The sequence below is a fragment of the Oryza glaberrima genome, chromosome 2, assembly GCF_000147395.1.
Source record: "Oryza glaberrima chromosome 2, OglaRS2, whole genome shotgun sequence".
NCBI classification, from domain to species: Eukaryota; Viridiplantae; Streptophyta; class Magnoliopsida; order Poales; family Poaceae; genus Oryza; species Oryza glaberrima.
In genome coordinates, this window is record NC_068327.1 from 12,506,664 (window position 1) to 12,525,050 (window position 18,387).

Below are 18,387 nucleotides of genomic sequence, written 5' to 3' on the forward strand. Positions count from 1 at the left end.
AGTATTTTTATTGTTATGAGATGATAAAACATGAATAGTACTTTATACGTGACTTATGTTTATAATTTTTCTTTTAAAAAAAATAAATAAGACGGACGATCAAAGTTGGACACGAAAAAACAGAGCTACACTTAAAATGGGACGGAGGGAGTAGAAATCACGCTATGGGACGGAGGGAGTAGAAATCACGCTGTATGAGTAATTCTCCTAGCTGAAGTGATGTCTTGGCTCCAATACGAAGACATGATGTCACTCGCCAAGTCACAATATTAATAAAAAGTTGTTGGAAGAAAAAAAATGCAAAAGTAAAAAAAACAAAAAAAAAGAGAAACAATTATGATAACAGCTCCAGTACGTGTAAGGCTTAAATTGATTTTATAGTACATAAAAACAAGGGTTAATTGAATTCATGCCACTATAAATTTCACTGTTTTGAAAAATACCATTACTATTTACCAATTTAAAAACATACCATTATAACTTCATATGTATTGGAGATATGCCATTACATACCCTTTCACTACATTCATAAAAAAAATATAGACCAAAATACCCTGTCTTCTTCTTTCATCCCTTTCTCCCTTTCCATTCTCTTTTCTTTTGCAGGCAACGAACTCCGACGAGCAACCACCCGCGTCATGCTGCAGGCCTGCAGCAGGTCCCTGCCTCCATTTACGGTAACTGCGGCGGAGAGAGACAGACTGAGGAGAGAGAGCTCCAGTGCTTGTCGTCGCCGCCGCCACCGCTGACGAGTTGCAAATCGTGCGGCCTGTGGGGTTCTCGCAAGTGCTCATGGATCGATCTGAATCTAAGCAGAGGTACTCAAAAATTTCTCCTGGGTGTTTGCTGTTGTGGGTGATGGAGATAAAGTTCTCATTTTTGTGGGGTTGCGATTGTGTTTAGATCTGAGGGGTCTCACACTTGGAAGAAAATTTGTGTGAAAAGGATTATCTTGTCACGTGAAGAACGTTTCTGCTGATTAATCTGAATTCAGGTAATCGGTTTGGTTCTTTTATTTATGGAGAAAATGGCTTGTGCTAACTAATCCCATGTTCTTCCTGTCCCCTGATGATCCTTCTGGCCTGTGCTCAAGGCGATCGGCCACCCTGAATGTCGTGTCCTGTGAGCATGGAGGTCGCTACCCCACCTGCTCCACTCGAGCAGCCGCGCCGAGTTCCTGGACGCCTTGCGCAGTTGCGGGGCGCTCTCACCAGCGGCGCCGAGGAACAGACACCTTCTACAAAGCTGCAGAGCACGCCAGGCAGCAGAAACGGCAGGGAGTTCTTCCAGCGGGGCGTGCGACATCTCGTCAGAATTTATTGTCTGGAAGAGAAGAGATAGAGGGAAGGGAGAAGAAAGGATGAACAGAGAAGATGCGGATATTTTGGTCCAAAAAATTTGATAAACACAGTGAAGAGTATGCAGTGGCGTATCTCATATAGTTGTAAAATTACGATGGCTTTGTTACAAATTTGTACAAATTGTAATGACATATTTTAAAACTGAACAAATTCTAATGGTACGGATCCGATTAACCCTAAAAAGAAACCATCCAATATTGTGACAGTCGGCACATGCATGTTAAAAATCAGTCTAAAATACGATAGAACCAACCGAGTAAAGAATTGTTTGTGCCTGTAGCAGTTTGGTTATGATTGGGGGATTCTTTTTTTCAACATGAGTCCCATGATTCGATTTAACACTACATATAACCTTATCTTTTTCTTATACTTATACTTAGATTTATCAGCTAATATTTGAATTTTCAATCTCAAATTTAAAATTAATTTTTTTATCTAGATTTATTTTTCAGTATTTTTAGATCACTAAGAAACGTATATAAAAATTTTATTTATAAATTACTTTTTATTTGTAAATATACCATTTCACTTATTTCATGAAACGATAGGGCTGGGCCGTACACACTTATGGAACCGAACGTTTATCCGTGATCCAAGTATCCAACACTACAGCGCATGGTCTGTTCCAAACCCCAAATCGAAGCCAGATTCATGCCTCGTCCGAAGCCCTAAACCCCCAAACGCCGCCTCCTCCTCCTCCTCCTCCTTCCTCGATTCCATCGAATCGAACCACGAAACCAATCCACGCGAGGGCAAAATGATCCAGCTGCTGTTCCTGGTGCTCGTGGCGGAGGCGGCCGTGGCGGCGGTGCTCCTCTTCAAGACGCCGCTGCGGAAGCTCGCCGTGATGGGGATCGACCGCCTCAAGCGCGGCCGCCGCGCGCCCGTCGCCGTCAAGACCGTCGCCGGCGTCGTCCTCGCCCTGCTCGCCTCCACGCTCTACAGCATGGCCGAGATCAGCGGCCGCGCCGGGGGAGACCCCGAATCCGGCGGCGGCGGCGGCGGCGCCTCCCTCTCGCCCACCGACCAGGTCCTCTTCTCGCGGCACCTCCTCGAGGCATCCCTCATGGGTAGGTGTTGGCTACTCGATCAAATCGGTTCTCGTGTGCGCCGCCCCGATGCGCTTTCGTCTTGGGTTGGGGATACCCTTATTGCTTGTCCTTTCGTACTAAACAGTAGTCGTATCGTTTTTCACAAATGTAGAAATCCATTTCGCACAAACCTTTGGTCCGATCGCTACTGAATGACGCGCTTTCCTTAGGTGTCTGAAAATGTTAGAAGGAATAAATGAATAAAATGATGGCTTAGGCTATAGAGAGTGGTAGCTGGTCTTGGAGCTGATTCCCATAATCATGCCTCAGGGATGAATGCACAAACAGGAGTGAACAGGTGAAATAATCTTATGGTCTAATTTAGGCATTTTCTTGTACTAACGATACATCAAAAGTTCAAGAAAAGTCTCAAGTTGTTCGACTGGAGCAAACTCAGTTCCTTGAGAGGAATTAAACTCAGCCAGTTCGGCTTCTTGCCGCCTAACCATCTGAGCTGTTTCCTGTTTCTGTGTTTTGATTTCATATTTATCTAAAAAGTATACTTTTCCACCACTGAAAAGATTGTTATGAGCTCATCCCATGGACCGTAGCAGTCAACATCTGATGAGTGTTCTGAGTAAGGACAATAAAAATGTGCAGTGTGAACTTGGGGGTGGAAAATACAACAATGTTGCTTCTTGCTTGTCTACACTCATCTTTTAGTCTAAGGAAAAGTTGATTATACCATTAGGAAATGCTTCTCGTATATTCCACTTATTTTAAGCACCTCACATCTATGCCACTCTTCTACTATGTTAACGAGAACTGCTCAACATTAGTGACATAGACAACATTTTCCTTTTTCTCTATTGCATCTGTTGCATGCATTGTGTTCTGTAGTCAGATTATATATATAGGTAAACATAAGTATTACAGTAGTGCCAGTGTGGTCTGTTGTACACTTGTACTTGTATGGCTTGAAGTTATATAATGATCATTAGTAACTGAATAGGAAAAAAAATCTTTCACGTTGAGGGTGCAGAGCTACAAACTGATGGTTGCAATGATTGTGTGAAGGATTAATTCCTTACATGGTACTGTATTGACTACTTGTGAAATACATTTGTCTTTCGTTCATAATGTGGGTCCAGGCCACATGTCATTATGCCAATGAGAAAATGAGTGCATATAATGGATAATGCAAATATTCTGTGTTATTTAAGGAAATTTTCCCATATAATAAGTATTAAGGATTGCATGGTAGTGGTTATGCAAGGCCAAAACACATAAATAACTAGTTGCATGAGTATACGTTATTGATGAAGGTTGCATTATGTGATGTACTTATGTGTAAACCCCCAGCATATTTTTTGTTTACATGGTGCTTTCTTTTGCATTCAGTCATCCAATGTGGACATTCTTTCTTTCAAAATTGGAGTTCTTTTCACTCCAAAGCACATTGCATATCCCTTATGCCTTTTTCTTTAAACCCTTTGATATCGTTGATGTCCATGCCAAGGTAGTCCTAACCATGAACCACAGCCAAGGATATCTTTGATTTGCAAGACTGCAACATTCGTCTCCTGTAAATTGTCCACCCTGTTAACTTCCAGCTTGGCATGTATAGTTCTGACATGCCCTTGACTTCTAAGATGCACTGTGACACAACGAGCAGTTAACTTACTTATCATGGAGATCATTGGCTGAGCCAGTGCAGCCAGCTGTGCCCACTGCCCACTCTTGTACAAGTTTTGGTCTTGAATATGGTTATAGAAAGTGCATATCTGCTTAGTTCAGTTGAAGATCCCAAGTCTGCATGCATGTGGGTTGTGAAATGGTCCATATTATGTTCAAATCTCAGGCTGCCTCTGATAAAACGAAAATGTTCCATATAAGAACTTTGCCACTAGGTCCCCCCCCCCCCCCCCCCCCCCCGCGAATTCATTTAAAAACATATCATATTTCAAGCTAAAGCTATTAGGTTAGCCAGTTTCTTTAATGGCAGTTAAGTTTATACTTGTCCTCTTGTCAGTTGTTAGTTTAATTTAGCATTTGGTTTACTTGTGTAATACACTAGTTCAGGCTTGGTCACTTTAAAGCTATGCTAGGTATAGAGGTATAGTATACTAGGATCTATTGTAGTATCGTAGAGGATTAGAAAGTTGAAACCATATATTGATCTAACCGCAAGATATTCTCATGGCAGACTTGTTTCATTTTTTCTAAACACTGTTCCAACCTTTTTTAAGAAAAGGATAATCAGTGGCGGGCAGCATTTCATATGTTCTAAAAACTACACAAAATTAGTGTTTTAATCCAATCGGTAAAGGTGTAACAGAGAAATGAGTTCAGGAAAAAAAATTTGTTATGTAGGACGTGTGTTCTATATCATGCAAAAAAAAAATTGAATATGTGAAATGCATTATATTAGATAGTGAGTGGTTGTTCAGAGATTAAGCAATTTGACAAAATATGAGCAATATGAGGTGGGACCACCGTTCTGGCCCATGATATGTTTATATACTAATCGGGCAATATGTTTCTGTTTTTCTTTTGAGGGTAAATATGTTTCTGTTTTGAACCAATAACTTCTGCGCTGAAAGTTCAATATAACTCAAGACTTTAAAAATAACCTCCTCATCTTTAACTGATTTATACTGAAACAAACTAGATAATTCCATGGCCTCCTAATGCTACAGTTGCATTAGACAATTGCTGTGGCTGATGGGTGGGGTGGGGCTAATGTTAACAGTTTCACCAATGGAAGTTTGATTTCAATAATTCTTGCTTGCTACACTCCCATAATATTTTCTTGTTCTGTTTCAGTAGTGCAATCACTAATTTCATCAGATCTGTTTTTTTTTTCATTTTGTGGAACATTGATGTGAAGTAGGGACACATAAGGTGCTTTGTTTCTCCCCTATAAGGCATAAGCTGGAGGAGGGGGTGTGAGGATGCAATTAGCAGCTATATATATGGAATATAGTCTTTAATTGTTCTAAAATGTATTCCACTGTGTTCCTTAGTTCAGTATGTATATTGTCCTATGTTGAAGTTCTGAGCATTTATGATATTCTTTCAGGGTATTCCTTATTTCTTGCTCTAGTTATTGACCGGCTCCACCAATACATCAGAGAGCTACGTGGGCTAAAGAAGAATGTTGAGGCCATAACTAAGCATAATAAAATGTTGGAGGAAGCAAAACATGGAAGATCTGAGGAGACAAAGAAATACCAAGAAGAGATTGGTGCTCTCAATGAGGATATGAAGAAACTGAAGCTACAAGTCCAAGAAAAGACAGAGGAAGTCCACGTTGCTGAGGACAAGGCTCTTGCTATTCGGAAACAATCTGAAAGCCTGCTGCTTGAGTATGACCGTTTGCTGGAGGACAACCAGCATCTCCGGGAGCAGCTGCAGTCAATTGACCACAGGCTCTCCAGTCCAAAATAAGTTCAAGTGTAATATTTTTTTTTCCTATGGGATTGGAGAACCTAGTCAATATATTGCTGCAGAAAATTTTCCATCACAGTTTTGGAAAAAAAAAGTTTACTTTTATCGTAGAATACCAAGAAATTCCTGGCGGTAAAATCATTTGGATTTAATGCTCATATAATATGCTTTTAGCAGTATTCTCCCTTATCAGTTTTATCATCTTTGCTTAATTAGCTTTTGTAATATATACCCGTAGGTAAGTTCGAGCATCATATTGTCAAGCACTTTACAATTTTTCCATGTGTGGTTATATTAATAATGTCTGTTGGTTGCATTCACATGAATCATGACCAAAACTTTGTGTGTGTGTGTGTGTGTGTGTGTGTGTGTGTGTTTTGGTTGGACTCATTCCTCTGTGTTAAATTCGCCAATTGCATTGCCGGTACCATAACTTCAAGGCGATTGCAATCTAATGATGTTGTGAATGCAAGAACCTCAGTCTCCATCACACGCTGCATGAGCTCAGGAGCAATTTCTCTTTGATTATTGGAACTTGTATTTCTTTCTGGAAAGGGAAAAAAGTATTTACACTGCTTCAGCAGCTGAAAGTGTCCGACCATTTCTAGCTATATTTTCTGCTAATATCAAAATTATTTATTCGTGAAGCCTGTAAAACCATCTGCGACGGCTACTTTCATGTAAAGTTAAGTTAGTCCATTATCTTAAAAACAAAGAGTTAAGTTAGTCCATTAATCGTCACTTCTGTAAAAGAAATAAAGTCCATTTGTGACGAATATGCGGCTTGACTGAAAATGAGCAATCCTTTTTCTTACAATTAATCGGATGACGCAAATGCCATATTCGTGATGTATCAAATTACAAGTATCAATCAAGAGTATTACAAAGGCCAGATCAAATGTATAGATAAACCAGCCTCTACAAAGATAATATAACATGTACAAGGGCTTATTTGGTACACAAAAATTGAAAAAAAAAAGCAGAAAAAGGAAAAACACAAGGATTGAATGTCATGACATATATATTTCTACAAGAGAATCGGTCCAATCGATCATTGGATACTCCACAGAAAACTTATAGATGTTTTAGAGGAAAATATTTTTAGAATATAGTTGAAAGGAGAGATGAAGAGAAATAGTACATTGGGTATCTCAAAGAAAATCAAAACAATGATGTTTGTGTTCATGTCTGAAATCCTCCAAGAACGGGATATGAAAGATTTCTACATAATTTTTTCACTCAAACTCTTGGGCATCATGGGAAAAATTTCTATAATGTATCAAAATTCCTAGAAAAATCCCTTATTTCAAAGGTGCCCCAAAAGTAAAAAAGGAAAAAGTCTTTAACTCCCTCAATCAGAGGTGGAAGATGATTTATATTCCCCAACCGCAAAATCGGTTATAACGACTCCTCCAAGGCTCCAACTACTAAAACCGTGCAAAATGACTTTCTCGATAATATTGGCTGGTGGATTTTAGTAATGTAGAATCCACATGGCATGCGTGTGGTAGCTCAGTCATCAAAGAAATTAAAAAAAATACACATGGACCCACATGTAGGTGACCAGAAAAAAAATTAAAAAAGCAGTTGCCTCCTTGCTCCACATGTCTGCCCATCCGCGAAGGGAAGTAGTGTCGGCAACCAATGCGTTCCATGCAAGATGGAGCTCAGCCAACCCAGTCATAGATAGGGTTGAAACTGGTTCGGATAGTTTCCGTTCGTCCAAACCATTTTTCGGATTCGGATAATTTCGGTCGGAACTATCCGGAAATTCTCGGATTCGGAAACGAATTCGGATTTTTTTTCTCGGAAACGAAAACGAATACAGTAAGGGTACTATCCGTCGGAATCGGAAAACGGTCGGAAACTATCCGGAATTTTTTTCGGATATCCGCAAACATTGAGCAAATTTTAGAAAAAACACATATATATACATAACTTTTTCATACGGAATCGGATGAAGACAAACTTTATATCAACATTGTAGAGCTCGATGAGATCTACAACTTTTTTATTGACTATTTTATTATTTGGGGTCATTTAAGGGTCTAAATATTCATTATAATATACCATATTAATTTTTACAAAATTTCAGATCTACAATTCAAACGACATCTGATGGAGATGTGTTCCATATCAAAGTTGTAGAGCTCAACGGGATCTACCACTTTGTAGTTTATAACGTTTGTATTTGAAAGCATTTAAAATATAAAACAAACATTACAAGTTTCGAAGATGTGAAATAAAATAAATAACATCTCCAATTTATACAATGGTAAGTAATTAAGTTATACATCTAGTAAAAGGTCTTGGGAATAGAAAATGATAATCATATTTACATATGGATCTCTTAAAGAAACAGCCATGAAAATCGATTTTTATATATGGTTGTGGGACCGTCTACAAAATTGACGATATAAATGTTGGAGATGTTGAACTAAAATAATAAGCGATATCTCTTCCTTGATCAAGCAACTCAATTTGAGGGTTTTTTTATATACCGGTAAATATTCGCTACCGTATCTGTATTCGATAATATTCGATTTCATTTCCGTATCCGAGTTTTCGATTTCGATTCCGATTTCGAAAAAAATATGAAAACAAATATGATAAAGCTAGTTTCCGTCCGTTGCCGATCCGTTTTCATCCCTAGTCATAGACTAAGGGCCTTTTTGGTAGAGCTCCAACTCTCAGATCCTAACTCCAAACTCCAACTCCAGCTGGAGCTAGCTCTTGTAAGAGCTGGAGATGATGTAAAAGTGTTTGGCTCATTTGGTCAGCTCCTGAAATTTTGAAAGAGAGGATAGGGAGGAGATGGACAATACTGCCCTTGTGATTCTTGCCGTTTACTTCATGAAGGATTAATATGCTATTTTTCCTTAGTAATATAAATGTTTAACAACTTGTAGCATCATTATCATCAAAAGATAGAGCAAAAGACCACAAAATAACATATAGTAATATGGTCTATCATCGTGCAGTACGACCAGCTAGATCATCATGAATGCTTTGTGTTATCCCATCCTGAAAGTATTGGCCTCTCTCTTGCAAGATATCAAACCAAATCAAAATATGTGCAGCTGCCACATGCAGAATCACAACACAGATAATCACTTGGAAAACATGATTGATGAACTGAATTTACATCAGTTTTTGATAAAGGTTCAGACAATTTTCAATAAAGGTCCAGACAATTTTCAATGACTTTCCAAGATATTCATAGTAATCTATTTACAAACCAGCAGAATACACAGAGCAGAAAAAACACAAAGGTGCACTAGCTGTCATTAGCTAACAGATAAAACTGAAGGCAGGCGTGAAATCTTGATAGATTGCAGTTCACCAGCTGCTAACCTGCAAAATGAAATGATATAACCCGTCGTTGCTGTGCAGATACCTTCCACACAGATCTGGAAACCTTGCACACCACCGTCGTTGCCGTGCTCCGACCCCGCCACTGTCGCCGTGCTGCGTATACAAGGTAAAATGCATCCATCCATGAATAAGTTCAAGGCCTTGCTTGCAAGCAAGAGTCCAGGTCAGCTCCAAGCAAAAAAACCAACAATAGTTTTAGTCTCTCAGTCATACCGACATCTCATAACCCACTGAAGTTTTGTGTTGCTACTTTACATCCAACAGAACCTTTGTGAAACATCTCGGTATCACATATCTGAAAAACTAACAAGTGAAAGCAAGGACAACAGTGATGACGGCAAAAAAAAGGGACTTCTGGCAATTCAATCTTGAATCCTTCGTAGGGGTGCCCTCTAACCAAATCTTGATTTGAAAATCTCACTTGTGACTTGTCTTTCCATCGAGGTCTGCAAAACACCCCATGAATCAATTAAGGACAATCTACAAAAAAAAATTGTATAGCTTCAAATCTATCACAGAATTGAAAGTCATAGCTTCCTTTCCTCCAACCCCATTTTTTGGATCATCTTTTGTTAGTATGCTGTGTTTTTAATAGCCACATGGACACTTCCACTTTTAGGGGTGCCTTAGGGCCTCTAGATTCTTTTGTGTGGGAAGTTCAGTCCATGTATTCTCATAGCAGCATAGAAAGATTTCATAGTGAATTCCCTATTCTTTTTCTCCCAATTGCTCAGCCAGGGGTATGCCCCCAATCCAATTATCCTCCCATAAAAGGACATTCTTTCCACTGCCAGGTTTTATACTAAAGAATTCTAAACCAAGTGTGTATATAACCATTTGCTGATTTGCTCAATTCCAACCAAGTGTGTATATAATTGTAAACACAAGGTACAACACTAAACAAAAAAAAGTTACTAGAGAGCTCATCACTGCTCTGAAATTTCACACATCCCAATCGCTCATTGCATTTTTACCATTCATCACTAGACAAGTCTTCAGATCTGAAACTTCCCCATTTGCTCATTGCATGATAACAACTACTCAACCAAATCTGAAGGGAAGAGGTGAGGGAAATTTTTAGGGTTTGGGAGAAAATATCGTGCCGCCATTTGGGGTCATCGTGCGCCGTCTCCATCCACCTTGTGCTACCGTGCTTGCCCTCAGCCACCATGCGCCCCCGTGCTCCCCATTAGCCGCCATGCGCCGCCGTGCTCGCCCTCAGCCGCTGTGCGCCGGGATGGGAAGGAGGGGAGCGACACTGAAAGGGGAAGCCCATGCGCCGGCTATTTCCAGCCGGTGCGTCGTTACCGCCGGCTGCTTCCTCCTCCACCGTGCGCCGTCTGCTGCTTCGCCTCCTCGCTCCTGCGAGCTGGAGGTCGGGGAAGACGGGGTGAAGCAGTACGGGAGAGAGGGATGGGGGGTAGGGCGATGGCATTTGCGGATAATTTCATCGAAAATATGTGGGCAATTCTATAACGCGGTTGGAGTTGGAGTTCAGGAGCGACCAAAATGCCGCTCCAACCCGCTAGTTCAATTTCTCAGAGCGATTCCATGCGCTCCGCTCCAGCTTTGAACAGATCTGGACCATTTGGTTGGACTCCAGCTCCAGGTAAGTTGAATCTGGGAGCTGGAGCCCTGCCAAACAGGCCCTAATGTCGATGGAGAAAGGTGAATGCATCCATGTGGGCCCTTCTCATGCGGCCGGAGGGAAGAGTTCGAATAGGAGAGCGAGGCCTCGCGACAGGTTGTCCCAGTAGTGACAGGCAGCGACCCAAGGGCATCTTGAATGGTACAGACGAGCTTGGTACGATTGGCGAGCAAGGCCATGCGTGTCCATCAATCTCTAAGGAGCAATGTCGAACGTTAGCAGCAGAACAACAAATATCACCTTCCGCTCCTTGCTGTCATCTTACGTGCCCGTCCTAGCCTCTGACGATCTTGACATCCTGACCAGACCAAAAGAAGAGAGAGAAGGGAGGGAGCGAAGAGGGGAGGAGCCGCTGGAGCCCTTCCTAGCTCCGGTTCACCGTCATTGCTGCCCTCTCGGCTTCTCAAGTCGCTACTGCTCCTGGAAGGTTTGAGAGGAGCCAGAGAAGGCAAATTGAACCAAAATTGATAGTTGACTAGTTGAGGGAGGCGATATACTCGGTTTTGTTATTGAGGCATGCCAAATAGATCCTGTCAATAGTCGAGGGACTCAGAATGAACCAGAATTGCCAAATCCAAATAGGCCCATAGCCCATCATCTTCCGCGCCCCTCGATCCCTCGCGCGGGGTGTGTTCTAGGGTTTAGGCGGCTCACCCGCTAGGCAGCAGTATATAAACTGCTCTCTTCCTCGCCGCCATCTAGGGTTTCCTCTCCGCCGCGCCGCCTCCCTCGTACCTCGTCGCGGTAAGCTGCCCTGCGCCCCTCTTCCTGTCTCCTTTCTCTCTCGTACTCGATGGTGGCGCTTGCTCCTTTCGTCTCATCCTGCCTTCTTCTCCCTCTCGCTGTGCAGGATCTGTGCTCGCACCACCGGCGGCGCCATGAGGTACGGATTTCACTTGTTCACAGTTTCTCAGTGTTCGTTCTGCCCATTCGTAGTTGCCTGACTAGGCGCCGCATTCGCCTGCGGAGCTGCGCCGCCGCGAATTGGGGGTAAAAAAAAAATCTGGGGATTTAGGTAGGAAGAGCGGCCTCGGCAAATGTAGGAGCGTTGGATCTAGGCGGGTTGATTGAACTACATGCCAGATTTGGCGGGCTGCACCGCGGATTGCGGCGTTGGTCGTGGGTGTGGGGTGGTGGGACATGATTTTCGATGCTGCATCACCTGCGGGCAACAACCATAGAAGACCATCGGGAGGTGGTCGCGTTGATAGTGTCGAAGAGGCTGGGTTCTAGGATCCTGATATTTTCCACATTGTGATGAAGTGTTATGGTATGTTGATCTCCCTAATGGTGGGATTAGGTTTTTCTCCGCCTACTCACATCTAGTGCAGCTCTCAGCCATGGAGCTTGTTCCTTATGTCTGGTGGTCTAGCTAACAGGATTGTGATTGTGCCGTTTTATGTCATGTATTTTCTTAAATATTTTGATGAAGCTCTTATTTTAACTGTAAGATGGCTTTTTGTCATTGTTTGGGCTAAACCGTGGCAATGCCAGCTAACCTGTATAGCTTCAGTAGATGCTGGATTTGTTGTTCCATACTTGTAGTTAGCTGTTGGCTGCATTATCTTATAGAAATGCTTGAAAGGGAACTTGTTGTATTTGATTTTTGCAATTCTATGCTCTTGTAAGAAAAAGATCTATCTCTTGTAGTGAACAATTCACAATAATAGACTCTTCACATGTTCATTAATGCCAAACTTATTATTGTCTACTGTTGCAGTAAGTTGCAGAGTGATGCTCTGAGAGAAGCGATCTCTCAAATTGCTAATGACTCTCGTGAGAAGCAGCGCAAATTTGTGGAAACCATTGAGCTGCAGATTGGACTGAAGAACTATGACCCTCAAAAGGATAAGCGTTTCAGTGGTTCTGTTAAGCTGCCCCACATCCCTCGGCCTAAGATGAAGGTTTGCATGCTTGGTGATGCTCAGCACGTCGAAGAGGTATGTTATGCTTCTACTGATTTTGCATTGACTTGGTTTTGATATGAGATGTGGAGAGAACTTTTATCGCAATTGGGTAGTTACTACTACGTATTTAGCAAATGAATGCGTGTTTTGCTGTGTGATCTCTGCTGTTTTGCAATTATTTCTTTCTTTAGTTAAAACTAAATTCTCCTTAACCATTATAGCCAAAGGTTCTACTGCATTGACTGTTTTGTCTCAATGATAAAACAAATATTTGTACTCTTGGATACTGTATTATAATCTTTGTTCTGTGTAAATGTGTCTATTCTATTGTCAAAATGATAGATATTGAATGCTCAATCATTATACCTTGCTTCCAAAATCCCAAACGTAAAAGTTTTATCATTGATTCCACTTGATGGCATATGGAAATTTGTATTCTTGAGTGTAGTGCTCATTCATTGGACTATTAATGTCTGGCTGATAATTCTATATGCTACAATTTTGGGTCTGCAGGCAGAGAAAATGGGCCTAGACTATATGGATGTGGAAGCCCTCAAGAAAATGAACAAAAACAAGAAGCTAGTTAAGAAGCTTGCAAAGAAATATCATGCTTTCCTTGCTTCTGAGGCTATCATCAAGCAGATTCCTCGACTTCTTGGTCCTGGTCTTAACAAGGCAGGCAAGTGGCTTTTTCCTTATTCCATCTTTTCCACTTGGTTTCAGTGGTTGTATATAGCTGTTATTAACTAGTTGAGTGGTTTCAGTGCCTTTTCTGTTGAGTTAACAGTTATAAACTGGTAGCTAGGAAGTTCCAGTGTCAAGAATTTTTACTTGATTATCAAGATTTTTTCAACCCTTTTCACAGAATCATGCTCTGCTGGTACAGAAGTTCTTTGTTATTTATTCCTTGGAAACATAAACTCCATATCAACCAAGATTTTAGCTTACGAACTTATTGTTTATACTGTATAGAGCTTATGATAACATGAGCTATGCATTGATACTACCCTGCGGTAGGTGCTAGCAATTGATTCTATTATTTCCTGCCCATGTTTGTTCATATGCCCTTGCATTTATCGACTGCAGGCAAATTCCCAACTCTGGTGACGCATCAGGAATCACTTGAGTCCAAGGTTAATGAGACTAAGGCTACAGTGAAATTCCAGCTGAAGAAGGTTCTCTGCATGGGTGTTGCTGTTGGCAACTGTGCTATGGAGGAGAAGCAGATCTTCCAAAATGTGCAGATGAGCGTGAACTTCCTTGTTTCCCTTTTGAAGAAGAATTGGCAGAACGTATGTGATCATGTGTTCCTTATAGCATAGATACAAAATTTATCTGCCACTTGGACATCAGCCTAGTTATTCTGATGATTTGACATGTTATTTGTATCATTGTGCAGGTTAGGTGCTTGTACCTGAAGAGCACCATGGGAAAGGTGTACCGAGTGTTCTAAGTTATTTTCTTTAGGCTTCTAGATGTTTTGGAGACTAAGCTACTTGAAACTTTTGCTACTTTCCCAGTCATCAAATTTTGTGCAACAGCTGAGGATTAAGGAATTCGGATTTAATTGTCCTGTACTAAGTTGCCTCTCTCTTTGGTTGAACATCATTACATTTTATCCATCGAGATCATTCTGTGATGACCCAAAATCCTGCTGTGCAGACCTTATATTGTCCTGATCTTTATTAGTCTTACCAGCATGAGTTAATGAGAACATTAGGTGTTCATATCTTTCTTGCCTGTTTATTAAAGAAAATTATTGGATGCACACATCACAATGGAATTTTAGAGATACCGATACACCTTACTGTGGTTTTGATGGATGTAGCAGAATAGTCAGCTTATCTATCTCGGTTAATTATGCTGATGCAATTAGAAAGTGGCTAACAACTGGCTGGTCTTGATTCTTCTTCATCGGCTTTACCAAATATTGCTCTGAACCTCTACCTATACTGAGAACCACGAAGGCATGGTAGGATCGAAGCCATACTCCGTCTAGAGACAAATCGATGCAGTCCTGGTAATGTTGCCTCATGTTAATGTAGACTACGAGGGCATGGTAGGATCGAAGCCATACTCCGTCTAGAGACATCGATGCTAGTCCTGGTCATGTTGAGCTGAGGCTTTTACGCTTGTACCATTTGAACACCGAAATCCTTAGCTTTGGGACATTCTCATCACAATGTAATGAATAGAATAGCGTCCATAGAATTATAAATGATTTATCACATAGGATGATAAAATATAATGCGACAACTGAGTTATCATATGAGACATGATTTTTACACATCATCTAAGGCAATAATAAGAGAGTAGAATTAAATTCAAATATAAATTAGTCATGTTTGCACTAGTATATAAATTCAAATATACTAGTTTTCTGATGATGTGGAGGATATAAAAATCATGGCTAGGTCATTATTGTTTCTTAGAATACTTTTTAAAACGACTTTTTAACTTAATAATATTTAATTTATTTGTTCATGTCCTTGAATAATTATCTATCAAGAACTGGGCCGGCTGCGGACAAGCTGCCTCTTCATAAGCCTATCATGTACACCTTGATATCCACCTAAAGAGTTGAGGTTCAGGTTCATTATGCATCAAGAGCACAGGAAAAGAAACAGTGCGACAAATTTATACGCTTGGAACTATCAGGTTTTCTTTTTTTATTGCTAAAATATAGTGAATATGAAATTTGAAATGTAGGTGGACCAAGATTAATTAGAGGAATATATGCATATTTTTTAAGAGTTTTTGATAAAATTTATAATTTTAAATGTACGGTTTGGTTAGTTCAACTTAAAAAACCATGCCTATTATTGAACCGGAAAATATTATCGAACCAGCCCCAAGTTTACCATTGGTTAGACTGGAATAAAATCGGAGCCAGCCCCTAGTCCAGTTGACTGGTTCAACTAAAAAAACCACACTTGCTATTCAAACGAAATGTAGAGGTTCAGAGCAATATTTGGTAAAGCTGATGAAGAAGATTGCACTTGCTATTGAACTGGAAAAAAAATGATCGAACCTCATGGATTTATATAGAATTGGTGGAAAACATAGCGGTTAGACCATGGCAAATTTTTCTCAAGAAAATTCAAAGCGAGTGCATAGGAAAGGGAATGTGCAGTGACGGAGTGAGCAATTTTACCTTATAGGGTCAATTATCATTGCTTATATTTTAGTAGGGCCATTTATGTAAGATCCAATGAATTTACATGAAAAAAATAACTCATAAGGGTGAATGTGAAAAGGCTGTGGATCAGCCAATCCAACAGGCTCCGCAACTAGGAATGGGAACGAAACCCATGAGTAGCTTTGGGAGCATACCATCAAAACCAAATGGGCTACATATAAGCGTAACTTAGACGAATGTGACATATTCTATGGGCCTTATCTTTTCGCTTATGTTTATGCTTATCAGTCAAAATTTGAATTTTCAATCTTAAATTTGGAGCTGATTTTGAGGTTTTTTCATTGAAGTTTATTTTTTAGCAATTGCTTTTAGATCGCTAAGAACACGTATATAAAATTTTTAATCACAAATTACTTTTTGTTTGCAAATATGCCGTTTCTCTTATTTCGCAAATAAGCCACGATGGCTCCGTATGACTACGAATCTAAACATCCAAATTCATATAGTCATAGGATATGTCACATCTATACTACGTTGCGTTTATACTAGGACGGAGGGAGTATGTTTTAACCTTTGAGTCAACCAATACTTCAACAAAAACTTATAATTTTGAATCGGCGGGTGAACCGGCAGTTCTACCTATGGACCGATGAACCAATGGCATCATCTGTCCGGGCTTAACAACTACGCTAGCACCACACCAGTTATGCTACTCCAACATAGTTTGTGGATATGTTTAGCCTAATTGGATTGCCCAATGAGCATCATTATTTCCAGTGTTCCCATGTACACTATTTGATTAGCCCAGTTGGACATTGCCCCATTCAATTGATGCTTAGCCCAGTTGGATTGACCAACTAGCATAATTAATTCCAGTGTTCATTAATTCCATAACCCTAATTCGAATTAGGCCTATTCTAGAAGTCAACATAGGAATCCAAGTAGATAACAAAAGTGACCATTAGCTGATCAAGATACATAAACGGTGTGATTCCGTATGGCACTTCGGTAATTATCAGTATTTTGATATTTTTCCAGGCGAGGCCGGTAAACTGAGAAAACGTTCGGTAAAAGAACAGCTACCATGTGCATGACTTGTTCCTTTCCATGGCTTTATTGAAATGAATCCATTGGTTTTGACACTTTGACGCCCATCTGATCACGGTGAACAGCTATATACTACAGCTAGGCAAGACCAGCTATGCCTTCACGTGGATGCATGCGTTGGTCCATAGCTTTGGAGACCCCAACTAGTAGTAACTAGCTAGTACAGCAAGGTAGTCGGTCGATCGATCGATCGATCGATCGATCCAGCTTTGCTAGTTGTCACAGAGGTAATCAAATCCAGGAGAGCAGGAAGAGATACATATACAAATTAACAAACTATGAAATGAAATGAATATGAACAAGCTAGCTAGCTAGCAAGTAGAGAGGAAGAATATGCCTTGCTTGCAATTATGTGGTAATTACTTTCTTTTTGCGAGAATTATGTCGTAGTTACGCTTGAATCGGCTGGGACAAAGGCAATTGGAGAGAGATTCATTGTGGTCTGTGGATCGATGGGATAAGGTGGTTGGGATGAAAAGCGAAGTGGAACTTGTCTGGCTTGCAAATCACGGCTTAGTTGTAGTGTGCTTTCAGACCCTAGCAGGTTGGTTTTGCCATTAAAGAGGTTATTGCGGAGGGCATTGTGACAGTAAGCGATTGTCGGATGGCAAAGTAATGCATGCAAGCAAACGACCAACAGAGCAGGAGAAGTATATGCCCAAAAGCATATCCCATAGCATCATATATATAATAATCACCCACTAATTGCAATCATATGTGATTCTAAAGCTTCCTCACTGTACCACATCGTATAAACTATGATTGATCAATATAAACTACTACCTCCATCCTAATATATAACTATTTCTAACACGATAATTTATTTCAAAATGAGACTATTTTTTCACGTACCATCTTCTCTTAACCAATTATAACCATTCTTTTTACCTACTTTCTTTTCTCCACTAATCACAACATTTCTTCAATCATCTCCAACTACTTTCTTAATATTCATGCTTACCTAAAAATGCCTATATTCTGGAATGGGGAAGTACATACAAGTTATCAATGTATAAAAATGTGATTGATCAAAGTAAATTAAATAAATTCATTTTCTAACAGATGGCATATTGAATTATGTGGACAACAAAGCATACATAAAAGGTAAATTTTGTTGTAGAACATCATGACTTTGTGATTTATCTTCTGGATAAAGCAAAAGTCAATGTTTGGAAGAAGACACTGCCAAAATGTGGCTATTTACTATTAAACTTTCCATTTTAGGTTGAATAGGAGAAAGAAAGTGTCAAAGGGCCACTTCTCCCATCTCTCTTCTCTCTTTTGCCCTACCTCTTTGGCGAGCAATGACACATATGGCAGAGGAAGTAAGTTGGTGGTGGTTTATTGGCTTCAGGCAGCTGGGTGCAGC

At 40.3% G+C, this 18,387-nt stretch overlaps 2 protein-coding genes and 1 long non-coding RNA gene across 3 annotated transcripts; all 3 read left to right on the top strand.

Annotated features, from left to right (window-relative positions):
• Positions 1 to 586: 586 nt before the first annotated feature.
• LOC127764197 (uncharacterized) lies at positions 587 to 1,570 on the top strand. Its single transcript, XR_008015823.1, has 3 exons — positions 587 to 818; positions 904 to 994; positions 1,094 to 1,570. It is a non-coding gene; the product is annotated as an uncharacterized LOC127764197 (long non-coding RNA).
• Positions 1,571 to 1,968: 398 nt separating this feature from the next.
• Positions 1,969 to 6,155, top strand: LOC127761024 (uncharacterized). The gene is made up of 2 exons (XM_052285233.1): positions 1,969 to 2,431; positions 5,475 to 6,155. The coding sequence occupies exons 1-2, from the start codon at positions 2,119 to 2,121 to the stop codon at positions 5,840 to 5,842; spliced, it is 681 nt and encodes a 226-aa protein (XP_052141193.1). The 5' UTR covers positions 1,969 to 2,118; the 3' UTR covers positions 5,843 to 6,155.
• A 5,356-nt stretch (positions 6,156 to 11,511) lies between these two features.
• On the top strand, positions 11,512 to 14,466 carry LOC127764038 (60S ribosomal protein L10a-like). Its single transcript, XM_052288849.1, has 6 exons — positions 11,512 to 11,609; positions 11,716 to 11,748; positions 12,586 to 12,805; positions 13,286 to 13,451; positions 13,859 to 14,064; positions 14,172 to 14,466. Exons 2-6 carry the CDS (start codon positions 11,744 to 11,746, stop codon positions 14,223 to 14,225), a joined length of 651 nt encoding a protein of 216 aa, XP_052144809.1. The 5' UTR covers positions 11,512 to 11,609; positions 11,716 to 11,743; the 3' UTR covers positions 14,226 to 14,466.
• Positions 14,467 to 18,387: the final 3,921 nt, after the last annotated feature.

Coding starts and splice junctions, on each gene's coding strand:
- LOC127764038 (XM_052288849.1), top strand. Junction 12,806..13,285: donor ATGCTCAGCACGTCGAAGAG/GTATGTTATGCT, acceptor TTGGGTCTGCAG/GCAGAGAAAATGGGCCTAGA. Junction 13,452..13,858: donor TCCTGGTCTTAACAAGGCAG/GCAAGTGGCTTT, acceptor TATCGACTGCAG/GCAAATTCCCAACTCTGGTG.
- LOC127761024 (XM_052285233.1), top strand. CDS start 2,119: ATGATCCAGCTGCTGTTCCTGGTGCTCGTGGCGGAGGCGGCCGTGGCG. Junction 2,432..5,474: donor CCTCGAGGCATCCCTCATGG/GTAGGTGTTGGC, acceptor ATATTCTTTCAG/GGTATTCCTTATTTCTTGCT.